Source organism: Lithobates pipiens, unplaced genomic scaffold (genome assembly GCF_037356315.1).
Source record: "Lithobates pipiens isolate NorthernLeopardFrog02 unplaced genomic scaffold, aLitPip1_a1.2 Scaffold_1, whole genome shotgun sequence".
Classification (NCBI taxonomy): Eukaryota; Metazoa; Chordata; class Amphibia; order Anura; family Ranidae; genus Lithobates; species Lithobates pipiens.
In genome coordinates, this window is record NW_027507685.1 from 112793697 (window position 1) to 112815472 (window position 21776).

Here is a 21776-nt window from a genome sequence, read left to right on the forward strand (position 1 = left end):
AGTCAAGTCCGACGGACTAAAAATCGGGAAAAACGTTCGTCTGTGAAGTGGATATTTTGTAGATAGGCAACTCCTATCCTCATATTGATTAGTGGTTCCAAATTAATAATAACTACTGCAGTAGGGAATAGACAGTGACAACATAACATATAACCACCAATCAATACAGTTCGATTAAGGGGAGTAAAATAGGTACCCTTTGTCCCGAAAATGCCTTACCGATCAAGGAAGTCTGATAACTCAAATGTAAGCAAAAGGCTTACCTCAGCCGGCTGATTATCAGAAATTCCCAGATCGTCTCAAGCTCCTCGTTTTGGATACTCAGGGTCACCTGATAACCCCTCCTGGCTGGCTCGCCACCTGAAATGGATATTTTGTAGATAGGCAACTCCTATCCTCATATTGATTAGTGGTTCCAAATTAATAATAACTACTGCAGTAGGGAATAGACACAAAAGATACGCTCAGCATCTTTCCAAATAACCGTTCTCCTTTATTATGACGCATTTGAAGGTTTTTATACACATGATTACGTAGGTATCACATTAATATTACAATTGTACGTTTATGGTAACAAGGGGCAGTTACATAGGCAGGCTAATTCTAATCAGGACTTGAAAGAATGCAAAACATGTACTGAAAACATTGTTAGTGCCGTGTGCACAGTGAGGACATTGTGCAATACATATAAAATAGAATACAATTATATACAGAACCTACAAGTTTCCATTACAGTCTCCTCTCTTTTGATCAATATTTTGATCACTGACCATACCTGCTATCACCTTTAACCTGGAACCTCCACACGCTTAGGTGGAGGTAGTCCTGGCCAAAGAGGCAAAAACTCCATTGTGGAGAAAATAATAGCTGAGCAGCTTTTTTCATTACAAAACGACTTTTCACTGTGATAAGACATATTTACAGGCTGTACACTCCTGTGGCCAGAATGGCCTTCTAGCTTAAAGCGGTAGTAAACCCTACTATATGTTTTAAACAAAGACCATATTTCTAATTAGCGAGACGATTTAAATCTATTTATCTAGACGGTTTTATCTAAAATGTTCTCCTTACTTTATATTCCGAGTTGTTTCAATATAGTTTTTCTAGCACTAACTCAGCGCCATCTCTGTTGTGAGTCTTCCTTGTTTTCTCCTATTATCATTTCCGCCCAAAGTTCGCGCTGCGCTCTGTAATCCCGCGCGTGCGCATTACGGGCACAATATCCAAGCCTCATTTTCGTTTCCTCTGTTAGAAAAAAAAGATGAGCAATGATCGCGGGATGTCGGGGCTGACGTCTACAACAGGAAATGACGCAGCCCCGACATAAACAAGAATATTTCCGGCCGGGGCTCGGGCTGCCGGATTTCTGAGCTATTACTGCGCATGCGCGTTGATGTCACTACTCGCAAATACAGCGATAGTACAGGAAGGAAGCAGGTAGGAAAAAAATTATTACTGCAAATCAATTGGGGATGATTGGAGGAAGATATTACTAGAAAGTTAAATTTTTGAGTATACAACCACTTTAATTACTGGTATGCTGATTTATCAGCATATGTAAACACAGACAATTCTACATAAAATGGAAGAGATACAAAAGACAAATATGACTTCAACATGGCTAAACTACTTTTCAAATATATATATCCCCTTACAATCGAAGTAATTGAATCATAAAGTACCCTAGACTGTTATCGCAAGAGGGAAACAAATCAAACACAGAGATTTCTTTAATTTAGACATTTTTGCAGTGTCTGGTGTGGATCCAGGTGACTTTTCTTTTAAGTTTTGCAAAACTGTACATGAAATAGATGCTGTATTGAGTGGCCAAACATTTCCTTATATATAAATGTCTCTTAACAATCCACAAGTCGCCTGGCTAGTTTTAGATCCTTCCAAACTTTTAGGATCTGGAATTGGGGAGAAAACACATAAATGAGTTTGTCAAAAACCTTAAAAAATCAGCAACATTCTCTGTGAGATCCGAATGGAGGACTTCAGCTGCTGAGACAAAATATAAGCAAGTGAGCAACACACTCCCAAACCAATTCCCATAGGGAGAGAGTCCAACATCCCCTTACAGGCTTGATAAAATATAATAAAACATTCAGGCAAAAGTTTTCTAGTTTCCTACTCTACTTTGTCCGCTACATTGTAGACAGTAGGGGGTGCAGGGGCGTACCAAGCAGGGGGCGGGGGGGGTGTTCCGCCCCAGGTGCCACACATTGAGGGGGGTGTAAGTGGCTGGGTGGCATTGCTATGGGGTTCACTCTGCACTCAGACACTGTCTGACAGTATCCTGAAGGGAATACCTGGCTCTGGCTGCTCTGTTTTTTGTGAGTTTTTTGTGAGCTTGAACACCCCCAGCACTGTGGCCGAAATAGTATGGTCTAGTTTCTGTTTTCCCCTGCTAGCTCCACCCACCACTGCTGAGCAGCTGAGCTGAGTGTGTCATCATTCAGCGCGGGGGTGGTTGCTGTTACACTTTGTGTCCACATCATCTTCCAGAGTCTAAACCTCCCTAGCTGAAGCTGAGAGCCGAGGTGAGCTGGTGATAGCGGGTGTGTGAGCTGTGAAAAGACGCTCGGGGAGTGTGTCTGTCCTGCCATCCTTACTGTGCTGGTCTGTCATAGAAGGGGAAGGGGGGGGGGTGTTGCTGTGTAGTAGGTATAGTGTAGCTGACCTGATGGGGGGGGTTGCAGAATACAGGCGTGTGCTATGTACAGGTTGTAGACTCCAGATTTGTGCTATATACAGGTAGCAGAATACAGGCGTGTGCTATGTACAGGTAGCAGAATGCAGGCATGTGCTATGTACAGGTTGCAGAATGAAGGCGCATGCTATGTACAGGTTGCAGAATGCAGGCGTGTGCTATGTACAGGTTGTAGACTCCAGATTTGTGCTATATACAGGTAGCAGAATACAGGCGTGTGCTATGTACAGGTTGCAGAATGCAGGCGTGTGCTATGTACAGGTTGCAGAATGCAGGCGTGTGCTATGTACAGGTTGCAGAATGCAGGCGTGTGCTATGTACAGGTTGCAGAATGCAGGCGTGTGCTATGTACAGGTTGCAGAATGCAGGCGTGTGCTGTATACAGGTTGCAGAATGCAGGCGTGTGCTGTATACAGGTTGCAGAATGCAGGCGTGTGCTGTATACAGGTTGCAGAATGCAGGCGTGTGCTGTATACAGGTTGCAGAATGCAGGCGTGTGCTGTATACAGGTTGCAGAATGCAGGCGTGTGCTGTATACAGGTTGCAGAATGCAGGCGTGTGCTGTATACAGGTTGCAGAATGCAGGCGTGTGCTGTATACAGGTTGCAGAATGCAGGCATGTGCTGTATACAGGTTGCAGAATGCAGGCTTGTGCTATGTAAAGGTTGCAGAATGCAGGCGTGTGCTATGTACAGGTTGCAGAATGCAGGCGTGTGCTGTATACAGGTTGCAGAATCCAGGCCTGTGCTATGTACAGGTTGCAGAATGCATGTGTGTGTTGTATACAGGTTGCAGAATGCATGTGTGTGCTGTATACAGGTTGCAGAATCCAGGCGTGTGCTGTGTACAGGTTGCAGAATCCAGGCGTGTGCTGTGTACAGGTTGCAGAATGCAGGCGTGTGCTGTATACAGGTTGCAGAATCCAGGCGTGTGCTGTATATTGCTGTGTGACTACCACCCACCTATAGTAGCTGAGCTGTGAGCTTACCTGGTAAAGGGGGGGGGGTGGTGTTGCTGTGTTCACAAACCAGGTATAGAGTAGATGAGCTGATCTGATAAAGTGGGGACTTACACCCACATCTTGCAGCCATCAGATCCATCCAACAAGCAGCAGGTCACTGCAGCATCTTGCCATCTTCCCTGCGGCCATCAGATCCCATCCACGGTCCAGCAAGCAACACGCCTTGTCAGCAGGTCAGTTCCCAAATCTGAATCAAATCATCAATGCCAATGCTGTCCCCAGGGACAGATTCGATCTAGAGATCGCCATACAGTGGGATCTCTGGATCAGATCTGTCCCTGAGGACAGTAGATAAAGCAAAGTATGGGCCATACTTTGTATTGTCAGCTGTCTCCCCGTCTCACTCTGATGTCTCCCTCATAGCAGCTCCAGTCCAGCTCTCCACTTTCCTGACCTCGGCACGATCTGTCCAAAAATGTGGCATCTGCTCACACCTGAATGACTGACACCTCTGTCCTGTCCCGTCTATTGTCACTGGCTACCATGGATGAACAGCATCCGCTGTTATTACAAGGAGCGGGAGGGGACGTCCCCATCCCCCCACAGCTCCGCCCAGGTCTCCCATCCCACCCGCAGACCTGAGCCACCAGCCAGCTGGCCAGAAACCCGAACAAAGCCGAATTTGCCTTTGATCAGGTCTCCGATGTAGAAAACTGGAAGCGACAGCACAGTGTCACTTCCGGTTTACTCGGTAGCCAACAGCGCCATTTAAAAAAGAAAGCAGAATTAAAAAACGCTGATCTTGGCAGAGGAGGGTGTTTTTTTGTGGGTGTTTTTACAGTTGGGGGGGGGGGGTGCCAGATATAGGATGGGCCCTGGGTGCCAAATGCTCTAGGTACGCCCCTGAGGGGGTGTAAAAATAAAACCTCAAAACTAGTAAGGACTCTCCTATAAAAATGATTTCCTCTGTTACTCTCTGTAGATTCTGCACTCTGTACTTACAAACTACTTCTGATAACACTTTTTTACTGTGGCCTTTGCAGTAGCATTTGCCACTGGACATCCAGAAAACATGTCCATACAAACAAAATACATACTCGTAAGATCCTGACTTGGGCATCTGGATATATCTTTTTGTCATCTCTGGAAGGGATGTTCAGCTTTTGGTAACACCTTTGGTAACAGGTAAAACAAGAAGTGGTATGTTATAAAAACAACTGTGGTGAACCCTGGCTCTATCCCACGCTCATTTACTAAGGCAGCCATAAATACTTGTGACTGATGACCCAGTCCACGTGTCAAGCTGAAGGGAAAAGAGTGGCTGGCAGGCATAAATGATCACCTTTTCCAAAGTCTTGTTTCGTAAGAAGTTGCCCTCTGTGGACCACTTGTGCTTCTCGTTCTGGGGTCCTTAAAGTTGAATTATTAATCCCAGCTATACTGGGCCAGAACTAGGGTGGAATCTGTGAGTTGCACAGACCCAGCAAGTGTCCGGGGCTGTAAATGCAGCATCCTTAGAGTCGCCTGGTCTGCTTCCATATGTGAGTTTTACTGTTAGTATGGCTACCTCAGCAAGAACCTGGAAGGCTGAAAACGGCCAATCAAATTAACTTGGCATGCTTGATTGGTTTACCCGCCGAAGTAAAAACAAACTTCTGGCCCTTCAAATGGAACCAAAAGCTCTCTATCTTGACTATCTATATAAATATATACTCTTTTATAGCTCACAGGCTTTGCTAAAACATGGAGCTCTGCTTTTTGAGCTGGGGAAAAAGGATCCAATGACTCTGAATACAGGGTATCCTTCTGGGTGATAAACTTCATCCTCAGTATAAAACCGGGAATAACACTACAAAAAAGTAAATACTCGGGTCTCCAGGGAGTGTGTCCTGCACTGGGCTCACAGCAGCTGATTCCTACGTTATCCATTTAACACATGTGGTTTTTCTTTGTCTCCAGCCTCCTCCAATAGAGGCAATAAAAGGTGGCTGGATCCAAATGTACACATTTTTCATTGTTAGATTTGTACATAAACAAACAAAACAAATTCATATTTTGAACCTTTCATTAGACAAACATTTAGTTAGCTATATATTTGCTGTGCAGAATGTCGGACCGCACATCAAGTTATTATCAGACTTTAAGATTTCATTTCTGTAGAAAAACTTCCTTATGTATCCCATTCATCTTAGCTTTGTTAAACATTATTGCAACTGTATTCAAATTAAAAACCTCATCTTAATCTTTTTTTTTTTTCTTTCCACTCAATAAATGTAAAATTACAAAATTGTTATCTTAATCTAAACTAATCCCATTTTTACCATTTTCCCCATTAACCTGGATTTCATTTCCAACCAAAGGTTGTCTAAACCAGTTTCAATATATCTATATTTATTAATAAAATTGTTAAACTCATATTAGAAATTAATACTCATATCATAATTTCAATATCACACACTAATATATATGCACAGATAAATGTCCTTAAAGGGGGACATATTACTTATTTTACTCAATTTCTCTCTTTTTTTTTTTTAATGCACTGTTTCCACTATCAAAGGATATTCAAATTGTGTAAGGCACAGTTAAATGTAACCTTCATTTTACCATGTTTGGAAAACAGATTCAAAAATAATTGCGATCACATTGTTTATCATTAGATTCGTTAACCCGGCACATTTTGTTATAAATGTTTTGTCTAAAAAACTGAAATTGACATGGTGACTTTCCAGCTTATCACCAACCTCTCACCCCAGCTACATTCTTTCATGAGAGCACAAAGGAGGGGGTCACATCTGCGTACATGACACAGACAAGTGATAGAACTAAATGTTCCAGCATTCACAAACATACACAAGTATAACTCTAAAATCGCTTACATTATTCCCATTTGTACACAACACATGCATATCATTCTCTCACTTTCTTTTAACGCTTTTTTAATACTTCCTTGCTTAAATTTCTGCTATCTTTATTTTGTTCTGATATCCTTTGCATCCAATGTATTGTAATTCCATACTTCACATACTGTACCTTCTATGATCAGATGGGCAGCCATAGTGCTCATCCCATCTTCCCTCTCTGACAAACATATAAAGCATTCTGTTTTAACTCTCATTACTGTTTCTTGACTTTACTAGTTGTAGTGCCTGACCCCAAATTCATCCCACAACTTAACATCAAAAAGTCCCTTTCTGTCTAGTGTTAATGTCACTTTTGATCCATCCTGCTCACATAAATAGCTGTTTCTCTAGCTGTATACTCTGCATGATTCTTTGTCCCTGTGGACTTTGGTGGTAACCCAGTTACCCTTTGTGGATCCCTGTCCACTTTAACCATTAATCTAGGGGCTCAGTATAGGCGGAACCGCACCTTCGGTTCATATATATTGCTCCTCTTGCACTGGGCATTTTTGAGGGTCTCTTATCCATCATTCCCTTACTTAATTTAATGCCCAAAATGACTGGCCAGTCTTCTCTACGTGTGCCTATACCCTTTTGCCTCTAAAACAACTTTATCTAGCAGATGTACTACATATACCTGTGAACAGCACTATTCTTCCCTTTCTCTATAACACGCCGATGGACAGTAGACAGTGACAACATAACATATAACCACCAATCAATACAGTTCGATTAAGGGAAGTAAAATAGGAACCCTTTGTCCCAAAAATGCCTTACCGATCAAGGAAGTCTGATAACTCAAATGTAAGCAAAAGGCTTACCTCAGCCGGCTGATTATCAGAAATTCCCGGATCGTCTCAAGCTCCTCGTTTCGGATACTCAGGGTCACCTGATAACCCCTCCTGGATGGCTCGCCACCTGAAATGGATATTTTGTAGATAGGCAACTCCTATCCTCATATTGATTAGTGGTTTCAAATTAATAATAACTACTGCAGTAGGGAACAGACACAAAAGATACGCTCAGCATCTTTCCAAATAACCGTTCTCCTTTATTATGACGCATTTGAAGGTTTTTATACACATGATTATGTAGGTATCACATTAATATTACAATTGTACATTTATGGTAACAAGGGGTGTTACATAGGCAGGCTAATTCTAATCAGGACTTGAAAGAATGCAAAACATGTACTGAAAACATTGTTAGTGCCGTGTGCACAGTGAGGACATTGTGCAATACATATAAAATAGAATACAATTATATACAGAACCTACAAGTTTCCATTACAGTCTCCTCTCTTTTGATCAATATTTTGATCACTGACCATACCTGCTATCACCTTTAACCTGGAACCTCCACACACTTAGGTGGAGGTAGTCCTGGCCAAAGAGGCAAAAACTCCATTGTGGAGAAAATAATAGCTGAGCAGCTTTTTTCATTACAAAACGACTTTTCACTGTGATAAGACATATTTACAGGCTGTACACTCCTGTGGCCAGAATGGCCTTCTAGCTTAAAGCGGTAGTAAACCCTACTATATGTTTTAAACAAAGACCATATTTCTAATTAGCGAGACGATTTAAATCTATTTATCTAGACGGTTTTATCTAAAATGTTCTTCTTACTTTATATTCCAAGTTGTTTCAATATACTTTTTCTAGCACTAACTCAGCGCCATCTCTGTTGTGGGTCTTCCTTGTTTTCTCCTATTATCATTTCCGCCCAAAGTTCCATTACATCTGCGTGCTGGTCCGATGGATCAAATACGACGCAAAGGGCAGCTATTGGCTATTGAACTTCCTTGTTTAGTCCTGTCTTACATCATCGTGTTCAAAATGAACAGACTTCCAAACGGACTTAGTCCGGTCGTGTGTGGCCAAGTCCGTTGGACCTAGTCCATGGAAAAGTCTGGATCGTGTGTACGCGGCATTGGATTTGCCTAAGCCATACAATATGGAGGAAGGGGGAGGAGGAGGACCGGGGCTGCTCTGTGCAAAACCATTACACAGAGCAGGTAAGTAGAACTTTTTTTTTTAAATAACAAACTAGCTTTTAAAGTGAACCCATGGCAAGATCATGAACAGTAAAAATATTTACATATTCTGATCAATCAGTAAAACCTCAAAGTTCTCATTCACCTCTGCATCTACAAGCATGGTGACAAAATTCATTTTCAGAGTTCACAAGTAATCACAGTCCCTCGAAATCAGGGACAGTCCCTCAAAATCAGGCACAGTCCCTCAAAATCAGGCACAGTCCCTCCAGATCCGGGACAGTTTGGAGCTATGCTAGATGTAACAAACTTTTAAACGTTTGCAGTGCGAAAGGGTGGATTTAAAATAAATAAATAAATTTGGTGCCTGGCTTAAAATCAGGTAGGGAAGTGGGGGGTGGGGGGTTGTGTTTATTTTAAAGTTCTTTTACCGTCAAAATATGTAAACCATTAAGCTGAGTCCAGGCACGTCGACACTTCAAACAACCCCCAGCTGCTGATCGTTCCCTTCCCGCTGTTCAGCTGCTGGAGTGAAGAGAAGACCCGCGGAGACTCCAAATTACTTACAGTGCTGTGAAAAAGTATTTGCCCCCTTCCTGATTTTTCTATTTTTATTTTTTGCATATTTTCCATACTTATATGGTTCCGATCATCGAACAAATGTTAATATTACACAAAAGTAATCAGAATAAATACAAAATGCAGTTTTTAAATGATGATTTAATTCATTAAAAATGGAAATAAGCCAAACCAGCCTGACCCTTTGTGAAAAAGTAATTGGGCACTGATTTGTGTCATTGATGGGCACTCATGGGCATTGATAGGTGGCACTCATGGGCATTGATTGGGGGCATTCAAGGGCATTGATTGGTGGCACTCTTGGGCATTCATTGGTGGCACTCTTGAGCATTGATTGGGGGCATTCTTGGGCATCAATTGGCACTCTTGGGCATCGATTGGTGGCACTCTTGGGCTTTGATGAGTGCCACCAATCAATGCTCAAGAGTGCCACCAATCAATGCCCAAGAGCAGGGGTGGACTGACCATGCGGTCACTCGGTGGCTGCCCAAGGGCCCCGTGATGGGAGGGCCCGGGCCGGCTCAGTCCGCCCCTAGTAGTGCCCGAAGCTTATCATGCAGTCAGAATATAAAAAAAACTATACCATGAGGAAGCAGTGCCACTGTCTGCCAGTGAACCATTAAATCTCACCTGGCTGATGCGGCTAGAGAGGCACAGAGGAGCGAGGTGGCTGGGAATGGGATGGATCATCAGAGCCATCAGCCTTGCGGGGATGATTTAAGTGACAGGCACTCTCCAGCCACCTCTCCCCCTGTGGAATTTAGCTGAGGGGCGGGGCCATACATCGCTGCCGCGGAGGACAGACCGTGAAGGAGCTGGAGGCTGCAGATTTCACACAGAGGGGAGCAGACTGCAGAGTCATCTTACGATTTCCAACAGCGCCCACACTGACCTGCCTTGTGTGCAGCAGCAGGTCAGTGTGATAATGACAGAGACAGCACAGCAGTGCCAGTTAGTGTGTTTTGATATAAAAAGAACTTCAACTAGCCATGCGAATGTTCCTTCCTTCTTGCCCTGTGATGTGTGTGTGTCTACCCCTGTGTGTGTGTGTCTCCCCCTGTGTGTGTGTGCGTCTCCCCCTGTGTGTGTGTGTGCGTCTTCCCCTGTGTGTGTGTGCGTCTCCCCCTGTGTGTGTGTGCGTCTCCCCCTGTGTGTGTGTGTGCGCGTCTCCCCTTGTGTGTGTGTCTCCCACTGTGTGTGTCCCCCTGTGTGTGTCTCCCCCTGTGTGTGTGTGTGTGTGTGTGTTCCCCTGTGTGTGTGTCCCCCTGTCTGTGTGTGTGTGTGTGTGAGAGAGAGAATGCCCCCCTGTGTGCATGTGTGTGTGTCCCTGTATGTGTGTCCTCCTGTGTGTGTGTCCCCGTGTGAGTATCCCCCTGTGTGCGTGTGTGTTCCTGTATGTGTGTCTCCCTGTGTGTGTGCGTGTATCCCCCTGTGTGCGTGTGTGTGCGTTCTCCCTCCAGTTTCCCCCTGTGTGCTTTCTCCTCCCCCCCGTGTCTCCCTGTGCAGGTGTAGCTTGAGTGTGGCGCCCAAGGGGGCCCCATGAGCTTCTATTGCCTGGGGGCCCCATGATTTGTCAGTCCGCCCTTGCCCAAGAGTGCCCCCAATCAATGCCCAAGAGTGCCAGTCAATTCCCAAGAGTGCCAATCAATGCACAAGAGTGCCACCACTTTACTTTGGCTTTACTGTAATCAGTGCCCCCGATTCCATGCCCTGTTCTCCCCTGCGAGGAGATGCCGCTGATCAGTTCTCCTCTTGAGCATTGATTGGGGGCATTGAAGGGCATTGAATGGGGTCACTCTTGCGCATCGATTGGCACTCTTGGGAATCGATTGGTGGCACTCTTGGGCTTTGATGAATGCCACCAATCAATGCACAAGTGTGCCACCAATCAATGCCCAAGAGTGCCCCCAATCAATGCCCAAGAGTGCCAGTCAATTCCCAAGAGTGCCAGTCAATGCCCAAGAGTGCCACCAATGGCCATTGATTGGTGGCACTCATGGGCATTAGTTGTTGGCACTCATGGGGCTTTACTGTAATCAGTGCCCCGATTCCATGCCATGTTCTCCCTTTGCGAGGAGATGCCGCTGATTAGCTCTCCTCACCGCACACTCTGTCAGTGTGAGGCGACGAGAGCAAAATTAAACAGCCAATCACAAGGGTTAAAGAGCCACGTCGGCTCTTTAAAGAGATCGGGGACACACCATGCCCTAGATACACGGCGTGGCTGCGATCGCCACGCTACGTGTCCCCCGCAAGCGCGGACATTTGGGGCGTGCAGCATGACGTCCACCCAGAATGAGAGCCGCACCGCTCCTCCGTCATCCAATGGTGGGCAGACGGGCAAGTGGTTATAAAATAATTTTAGGCCTGAAGATTAGACAAAACCCCCCCAAACATGATATGATATACTTTCACCCTAGAGCAGTAATGGTGAACCCTGGCATACCCAGATGTTTTGGAACTACATTTCCCATGATGCTCAGGCACTCTGCAGTGTAGTTAAGCATCATGGGAAATGTAGTTCCAAAACTCCTGGTGTGCCAAGTTTCACTGCCCTAGAGAATAAAATAGCGGTAGTTCCCATTTTTTTATGTCACAATATTACCGCAAAGGTCCAGGGAAAGTAATATTTCAGGGAAAAAAAAATAACACACTAAAGTGAATATTAGGGCAAACAAACGCAATAAACTACCCAAATTGTTGGTAATGTATAAAAGATGAGATTGCACCGAGTAAATAGATACCCAACATGCCAAACCTTAAAGTGACCTTACACAGGTCCCCCATACGGCGTATGAACCTGGGTTTAAAAGTGTTAACCACTTTTTTTTGGAAAGCAGAGTTAAATTTCACTTGTCACACCCAGATCGATTAGTGCCAGACCTGTTGAATCAAGAAATCACTTAAATAGAACCTGACAAAGTGTAGCATGCTAAAAGATCTCAAAAAGCCACAATTCAAGAACAGATGAGAAACAAAGTAACTGACATACATCAGTCTGGAAAGGGTTACAAAGGCATTTCTAAGGCTTTGGGACTCCAGTGAACCATTATCCACAAATGGAGAAAACTTGGAACAACGGTGAACCATCCCAGGAGTGGCCGACTGACCAAAAATTAGTCCAAGAGCACAACGATGACTCATCCAGGAGGTCATAAAAGAACCCAGAGCATCATCTAAAGAACTGGAGGCCTCACTTACCTCATGTAAGGTCAGTGTTTATGATTCAAACAATAAGAAAGAGGCCGGGCAAACATGGCGTCCATGGGAGAGTTCCAAGGCCAAAGCCACTGTTGACCAAAAACAACACAAAGGCTTGTCTCACATTTGCCAAAAATAAAAAATAAAATCTTGATTATCCCCAAGACTTTTGGGAAAATATTCAATGGACTGGTGAGACAAAAGTTTTACTTTTTGCTCCATCACATCTGGCGTAAAACGAACACAACATTTCATAAAAAGAACATCATACCAACAGTCAGACATGGTGGTGGTAGGGGGATGGTCTGGGGCTGGACGACTCGCCATCATTGAAGGAACCATGAATTGTGCGCCCTACCAGTAAATACTAAAGGAAAATATCTGGTCATCAGCTCCTGACCTCAAGCTCAAGAGCACTTGAGTTATGCAGCAGGACAATAATCCAAAACGCACCAGAGGTCTACCTCGGAACAGCTCAACAAAAAAAGAATTAAGGTTTTGGAGTGGCCTAGTCAAAGTTTGGACCTAAATCCCATTGAGATGCTGTGGCATGACCTTACACCAGATGTTCATGCTGGAAAAACCCTCCAATGTGGCTAAATTAAAACAATCCTGCAAAGAAGAGTGGGCCAAAATTCCTCCACAGCGATGTGAAAGTCTCATAGCCAGTAATCGCAAACGTTGGATTGCAGTTGTTGCCGCCAAGGGTGGCACAACCAGTTATTAGGTTTAGGGGGAAAATACTTTTTCACATTAGGGTCCAGGCAGGTTTGGACAGCTTTTCTTCCCTTAATAAATGAAACCACTGTTTAACCCCCCTGGCGGTGTTCCCGAGTCTGGCTCGGGGTGGAATTTTTATACCAAAAGCGGTAACCCCGAGCCAGACTCGGGACCGCATCGCTGGATCCAGGAGGACGTTTACTTACCTTCTCCCTCGGATCCAGCGTGGTCTCCCCGCTGTACGAGCAAGCCGTGTCTCGCTCGATCTATCACATCTCCGATCTCCGTTCCCTGCGAGCGTTGCGACGCACGGGGAAGGAGATCGGCGCCAAATTCAAAAAGTGAAACACACACATTACATACAGTATAATGTGATCTTACAGATTACATTGCTGTATGTAAATATTTCACATCCCCTTTGTCCCTAGTGGTCTGCCCAGTGTCCTGCATGCAGTTTTATATTATAAAAACTGTTCTTTATGCATGGAAACTGTCCATAGCAACCAAAACTGTCCCTTTACATCAAAAATGATTTTAGACCAGCTAGAAAACAGCGATGATAAATTGGAATCACTCGCAGAATTGAAGGATAGCGATTGGTGGGGAGATCTGTCATCAAATATTGAAAAGTAATGACAGTGACAATTCTGCAACTGAGCAAATTTCTGTGTTTTTGATTTGATTACATTATTGAATAATTTTTATTATTATTTATTATATTATAAACTTTATCATATCCGGGATGTCTGCTAGACTCTGGTTTGAACAGATTTAAGAGAGTTGTTCCTAAGAATTACAGGACTACAATATAAAACGCCAAATTTTCATGCAAAATAATGGTACCGCTTTTAGCACCTAAAATCCGAAATAATCATACCGCCAGGGAGGTTAAAAAACTGCATTTTGTATTTCCTCAAGTTATCTTTTTGTAATATTAACATTTGTTTGAGGATCTGAATCATTTAGGTGTGATAAATATGCAAAAAGGAAGGGCCCAAAAACTTTCACTGCATTGTACAGTGGTGTGAAAAAGTGTTTGCCCCCTTCCTCATTTCCTGTTCCTTTGCATGTTTGTCACACTTAAGTGTTTCGGAACATCAAACCAATTTAAACAATAGTCAAGGACAACACAAGTAAACACAAAATGCAATTTGTAAATGAAGGTGTTTATTATTAAAGGTGAAAAAAAATCCAAACCATCATGGCCCTGTGTGAAAAAGTGATTGCCCCCTAAACCTAATAACTGGTTGGGCCACCCTTAGCAACAACAACTGCAACCAAGCGTTTGCGATAACGTGCAATGAGGCTTTTACAGCGTCCTGGAGGAATTTTGGCCCACTCATCTTTGCAGAATTGTCCTAATTCAGTTACATTAGAGGGTTTTCGAGCATGAACGGCCTTTTTAAGGTCATACCACAACATCTCAATAGGATTCAGGTCAAGACTTTGGCTAGGCCACTCCAAAGTCTTAATTTTGTTTTTCTTCAGCCATTCGGTGGTGGACTTGCTGGTGTGTTTAGGATCATTGTCCTGCTGTAGAACCCAAGTTTGTTTCAGCTTGAGTACACGAACAGATGGTCGGACATTCTCCTTCAGGATCTCTTGGTAGACAGCAGAATTCATAGTTCCTTTTATCACGCCAAGTCTTCCAGGTCCTGAAGCAGCAAAACAGCCCCAGACCATCACACTACCACCACCATATTTTACTGTTGGTATAATGTTCTTTTTATGAAATGCAGTGTTCCTTCTACGCCAGATATACTTGGACACACACCTTCCAAAGAGTTCCACTTTTGTCTCATCGGTCCACAGAATGTTGTCCCAAAAGTCTTGGGGATCATCAAGATGTGTTGTGGAGAAATTGAGACGAGCTTTGATGTTCTTTTTGCTCAGCAGTGGTTTTCTCCTTGGAACTCTGCCATGCAGGCCATTTTTGCCCAGTCTTTTCCTGATGGTGGAGGCATGAACGCTGACCTTAACTGAGGCAAGTGAGGCCTGCAGTTCCTTGGACGTTGTTGTGGGGTCTTTTGTGACCTCTTGGATGAGTCGTCGCTGCGCTCTTGGGGTAATTTTGGGCGGCCGGCCACTCCTGGGAAGGTTCACCACTGTTCCATGTCTTCGCCATTTGTGGATAATGGCTCTCACTGTGGTTCGCTGGATTCCCAAAGCTTTGGAAATGGCTTTATAACCCTTTCCAGACTGATAGATCTCAATTACTTTCTTTCTCAATTGTTCCTGAATTTCTTTGGGTCTCGGCATGATGTGTAGCTTTTAAGGATCTTCTGGTGGACCTTACTGTGTCAAGCAGCTCCTATTTAAGTGATGCCTTGATTGTGAACAGGTGTGGCAATAATCAGGCCTGGGTGTGGCTAGAGAAATTGAACTCAGGTGTGGACAACCACAGTTATAGTATGTTTTAACAAGGGGGGCAATCACTTTTTCACACAGGGCCATGATGGTTTGGATTTTTTTTCACCTTTAATAATAAACACCTTCATTTACAAATTGCATTTTGTGTTTACTTGTGTTGTCCTTGACTATTGTTTAAATTGGTTTGATGTTCCAAAACACTTAAGTGTGACAAACATGCAAAGGAACAGGAAATGAGGAAGGGGGCAAACACTTTTTCACACCACTGTATATATTTAAAGCAGGAGTCCGCCGTTTTGTTTTTTTTAAAAGCCAACAGCTACAAATACTGCAGCTGCTGACTTTTAAAATAATGACACTTACCCGCCCAGCGAGCCTGCGATGTCGGCACCCGAAGCCGATCTCTCGATCGTCTCTCGGGTGCTGCACCCTCCATCTTGGGTATGGGAATCAGGAAGTGCGGCTTCATTTCTCGGTTCCCAACTGCGCATGCGCGAGTCGCGCTGCGCAATAAGGATGGTCCCCGCTGTCTCTGGGATCCCTGTGTTTCCCAGCAGGCAGTGGGGGAACTTCGGAAAGGGGCGTAGATTCTGCAGAAAGGGGCGTAGCTTCTGCAGAATCTACGCCGAAAGTGGGTGCAGATACCTGTACTGTACAGGTACCTGCACCCCCCTCCCCCCTGAAAGGTGCCAATTGTGGCGCCGGAGGGGGGGATGGTTCCAATGAGCGGAAGCTCCACTTTAGGGTGGACCTCCGCTTTAAATATTTCCACTGCTAAGGTTTCAATCTGGTCGAAGATTACAGATCAAAAAGGGTCAAAAATGTCCTACATAACCCTATATATGCATTGTACATCTCAATAAGATTGCTATTCCCAATGAATTAATAGGTTATTTCCCCCTCCCCCCACAGGGTTCACCTACAATGGATTGCCTGGGCCTCTCCTTGTACTCCGTACCCGCACGTCTGCCAGACAGAATAAGGAAATTAGATCTATCCTACAACTTCATTCAGAACCTGACCACTGCGTCCATGTCAAGGCTACACAACCTCGAGGATCTGGATCTTCACCACAATCACCTGGAAACCATCGAGCCTGGAGCCCTGAACTCTCTGACCAGGCTCCATTCCCTGAACCTGGCCTCCAACAGGCTGCACGAGTGTTTTGCAACTCACAGAGGAGCCTTTGACGGCATGCGGAGCCTCAAAACATTGAACTTCGCAAACAACAACTTGGCCGGTGAGGCGGTGCTCTGTTACTTCTCAAATGTTACTTCACTAGTTCATCTAGACCTATCACGGAATGCTATTGTGTTTCTGTTCTCTGGAATGTTTGATGGAATTCCTCAGCTATCAGAGTTGGATCTGTCCAATAACTTCATAGATGAGATACAAAGTGGTACTTTTGACTCACTGAAGCATCTGCAAGTTTTGAACCTCGCTGAAAACGCCATTCGATGTATTTCAAGCTTTGATCTACACCAGCTGCACTCTCTGAACCTGAGCTCCAATATCATCGAGTTCTTTCTCACGAAAGAAGCTGGAGAACGCCATCAGCTAATCAGCCTAGACCTCAGCCGAAACAATCTTCGGCATTTTCCAGTTCTGACTGAATTCCAGATGGTGCAACACGTCAACCTCTCCGGGAACCACATCACCGACCTGGTCCCTTTATCCAATGCGAAAGAAGAAGACGACGATGACAACGATGAGGGTTGGTCATGGTACGAAGCCACCACAGACTTGGACTTGCCAACGGCCATTGAAAATTCCTTTTCACAATTATCAAATGTAAGACATTTGGATCTGAGTAGCAACCAATTGGCCACGTTTCCCTGGAGTTATTTATCCAAAATGAGAAAACTTAGTCATTTATTGCTTTCCGGGAACTGCCTTCAGAACCTGATGGCCACAAAGGTCTCGGAGACCATAAAAGGCTTGGATGTAACTCTACAATCATTAAAGGCTATAGATCTTCAAGCCAATTCTATTCACTTCATCCCAAAATGGATATTTCATTTCCTGCCCAAAATTGAGCATATTAATCTTAAAAGCAACAAGATTGGATTTTGCTCAAGCCGTGCCATTGGAAAGAAGAGATCGGCGATAAATCAGCAGGACTGCAGTACGTTTTCTGGTGCTCCTAAACTTCATTACTTAAACTTACAAAAGAACAACATAACGCATCTTCCGCCCCGCGTATTTGACTGGACACCTCTAGTATCTCTAGATCTATCCCATAATCCAACATTAGAGATACAAGATACAGCCCTGGACGAGCTGAGCCAATCCTTGCAGGTGCTTTCAGTCAACAGCAATGGGATGGAGGACTCTCAGATGAATCTTCCATGTCTACAGTCCTTAAAGTCCTTGGAGGCATCCAATAATAAGCTCACTCGGGTTCCACCTGGTTTGAAATGCTCCTTAATAGAGAGTTTAGACCTTCGAAACAATTCTTTGAAGACTCTAAATGAAGCGACGGCTTCCCAATGGAAGGATAGCCTCAGATACATTTCCATCAGTGGTAATCCACTTGATTGCTGCTCGCTGACGTGGCTGGATCTCTTACTGGTGGCTAAGGTAGACATTCAGGATCTTGAGGAAGTGCATTGTGTCTACGCAAAGAGTGAGAGAAGTGTCCCCATAAATGACACCCGTCATGATTATCGCTGCCCCCGCCCGATGGATGATGGTTACCTCAAGATTGCAGTCATCGTTCTTTCCGGATCCTTCACCCTAATATCAATTATATGTTACGTCCACAAAAGACGAGACAGAAAGTTTTGCAGGAGCAGCAAGGTGGCCCCCAAAACCCCCGCCCCAGCAAAAGGTTTCAACGCTGATGGAAAACAAGTCTGCTTTACCATCAGTAAAAATGAATTAGATTGATGAAAAGTCATCAGGATACCAAAGTTTCATCCCTCCTCCACCAATGTTCCTCAGACACCAGCTCTGGAAACTTGCCTAAAGAGGACCTTCAGCCACTTCTTCTCCCCCGCTTACCTGGTGGCTCATTTCTGATACCCACCCAGAAGATCCAGCTCTGTCCTGCTGAGATCCTCTTGTATTTTGCCACCTCTCGGCCCCATGCCACCATGTTGACTGTGACATTATCAAGAGACCTGCTGGCTTTTCACTCTCCCAATCAGAACTGATTATTTGTGATCCTCATGCAGCTAGCATTAGGAAATAGATAAGAGAATATATAATATTTACTTGTTTTAAAAAAGTTTAATTTTTTTTACATTTCCTCAGTTACTTCCTGCTTTCTGGCCTAGGCAAATGATGTCATACATCCCAGAAGTCTTCAGGAGGAGGAGGGGGGGGGGTTTCTCACTTAAGCATACACCTTCTGTCTCCATGCCTGAGCTAAGGGCGGATGAATCTCAGGAAGTAAAATGTCCCATGAATCATCTGCCCTAATTTAAGATGGCCACAGCTAGAAATGCTGGAGGGCTGTTTTGCTGTTTTTTAAAGTGTTGCGGCCCCAAACCCCTCCACCACCATTCCCACCACCGCAGTGCTGCTGGCTTTCCTCCATTCCTCCCCTCTCCCCGGCTGCTGCAGGAGATGTTTCAGGATGTAGAGCGGGGGAAGGGGCAAATCAATACGTCATTTACCGACTCCTTCCTTTTCTAGGGTGTAACCAGCGCTTTTCTTCAGGAGGGTGGAGAGAAAGGCATGCGTGTTGGAGCTGTGGGGTGTACACCCAAATGCAATGGTCTGTGCACACCTATGGCACCATCTTTGTTCAGGCATCATCCAGGATCACCATCTTCATCCTAGCATAGGCACGTACCCCCAAAGCTCAAACATATTTACGTGTGTGTACATGTATATACATTATATACTGAGGGTGTCCGAAGTTTTTATTTTTATTATTATTTTACAATTTCCTTAGAAACTCCGTTAAGGAGGTTTGATGGAATATCAGTGGTCTAAACAGGGGATTAGGGTGTGCCCATGCACACCCTGTGTGCATGCCTATGCTTCCTTTTCCAGAGATGTCAGCTTATAGAAGATGCAGATCTGAAAATCGGTTTTTGATTAAATCAGTTAAATACATTTTGGTAAGAATTTAAAAATTTTCATTATAAATTTTGAAGTCATCACCCTATAACAGGAAGTGCTTTTCCCAGGTCTCTGCTGTGGGGTCACAACGCCCCACCCCCATTTCCCAAATTATATTTCTGTGGTGCCTTCCTGTAACAGAACATCTCGCTTTCAGACATTACATGCCGCCAAGTATCATAGGACTTTCACAAGTTTGTCAGCAGGTTTCAGGCCAATGATTTTTTTGGCTGAATACCTGCTGATCGGCTGCGGCCAATCACAGCACAGAATCCTGTTTTTTTTACAAGCACACAGAAAGCTGTAAACAGACAGCGATCTGTCTGATTCTTCTCCCTGAATTCAACCCCCGAGTTCCATAAGAAGAAAGCAGCCAGAGCTGAGAGTAGAAGCTTCATACTTTACACATTGTTGGGCACACAGTTAACCCCTTCCCAGCCAGTGGCATTAGTATAGTGACAGTGTATAGTATTATCACTGGTCACTCTACTGGTGTAGGAAATGCTCAGCATGGAAAAATCACTTAAAACTGAGCATGTGTAGAGCTGCCAACACTGCTCTGCAAAATCCCTAGCTGACCTGGGGACATGGACAGAAGGGGGCGATAGAGAGTAGAACGATCATCCTGCAGAATAGGAAAAAGGAATCTCATAGTGATGAGCGACTGTGAACAGCATGGAATACACCATTTATTCATAATTTTTTTCTTAATGATGTGTGTTTATTGACACTTTAAGTGTACCCGTGTGAGGCCATGTTTTGCCTGCATGGGTTGCATGCATCTCCATGCAGGCAGTCACATTCATGTCATTTGGCTGCACAGACACCAGCACTGTTCCCAGTTTGACAGCCGTGTTGGCACGGGTGTAAGACCCCCAGATGCAGACAATGTGCATTCAGGGACACGCACCCACATGGATGTCAAATTGGGGAGCGGCGCTGGTGTTTGTGCAGCCATTGTGTCTCAAATGACATGAATGCGACTGCCTCCATGGAGATGCATGCAAAACCTTGCAGCCAAAACACCTTGTATGGGTGTATGCTTAAGAGCCCCCCCCCAACCCTTTACTGGGGTGTACAACAGGAGGCTGCAGTTGGTTTATTAGACCTGCACACCCATACGAGGGCCCACATAGAGAGGAGCCAATGAATCTACCAGTGTGGGAGGAAACCGGAGCACTTGGAAAAAAGTCAAGTATAGAGGGAACAAGCAGATAGTGACACCTTAGTGATACCATAGTGACACGTTAGTGATACCATAGTGACACCTTAGTGATACCATAGTGACACCTTAGTGATACCATAGTGATACCATAGTGACACCTTAGTGATACCATAGTGACACCTTAGTGATACCATAGTGACACCTTAGTGACATCTTAGTGCTACCATAGTGACACATTAGTGCTACCATAGTGATACCATAGTGACACACCTTAGTGATACCATAGTGATACCTTAGTGACATCTTAGTGCTACCATAGTGATACCATAGTGACATCTTAGTGCTACCATAGCGATTCACCTTAGTGATACCATAGTGATACACCTTAGTGATACCATAGTGACACACCTTAGTGATACCATAGTGACACACCTTAGTGATACCATAGTGATACCTTAGTGATACCATAGTGATACCTTAGTGATACCATAGTGATACTTTAGTGCTACCATAGTGATACCATAGTGACATCTTAGTGCTACCATAGTGACATCTTAGTGCTACCATAGTGATACCATAGTGGCATCTTAGTGATACCATAGTGACACACCTTAGTGATACCATAGGGACATCTTAGTGATACCATAGTGATACCATAATGACACCTTAGTGCTACCATAGTGACACCTTAGTGATACCATAGTGACACCTTAGTGATTCCATAGTGACACCAGTGCTGCAAGGCTGAAGCACTGACCACTAAGCCCTCATAGATCATATCTTTATAAAAATAGTATATTCATATATATACACACACACACAAAGAAAAATAATTGGTCTTGGTGGAAAATTCAGATCATTTCCATTGTCCTGCCCAGACCGCCTGTCCCTGGAGGACCATCATTACTGGATATGGGTATTCCTGTACCAGACCCCCCCTTCCCCCAATCATTATAGGTGTATGACCTCATTATCGGAAGTCTGGAATCCCCCTCCCCCCCCAATCACCTTCATAGGGGGAAGCGAATAATCGTGAATTACACTCATCCCGGGACATGAGGAGGAAGTCTGGTTTGTGGTTTATATTCCTCATCATC

The 21776-nt window shown here is 44.3% G+C and overlaps 1 protein-coding gene across 1 annotated transcript in view; it reads left to right on the forward strand.

Moving 5' to 3' along the window:
* Positions 1-21770, forward strand: part of LOC143964525 (transforming growth factor beta activator LRRC32-like) — a 34859-nt gene extending 13089 nt beyond the window's left edge. The window contains exon 2 of the mRNA XM_077474335.1: positions 16356-21770. Coding sequence (XP_077330461.1) covers positions 16356-18332 — 1977 coding nt within the window. The 3' untranslated portion in view covers positions 18333-21770. The remainder of the gene's footprint in view (positions 1-16355) is intronic.
* Positions 21771-21776: the final 6 nt, after the last annotated feature.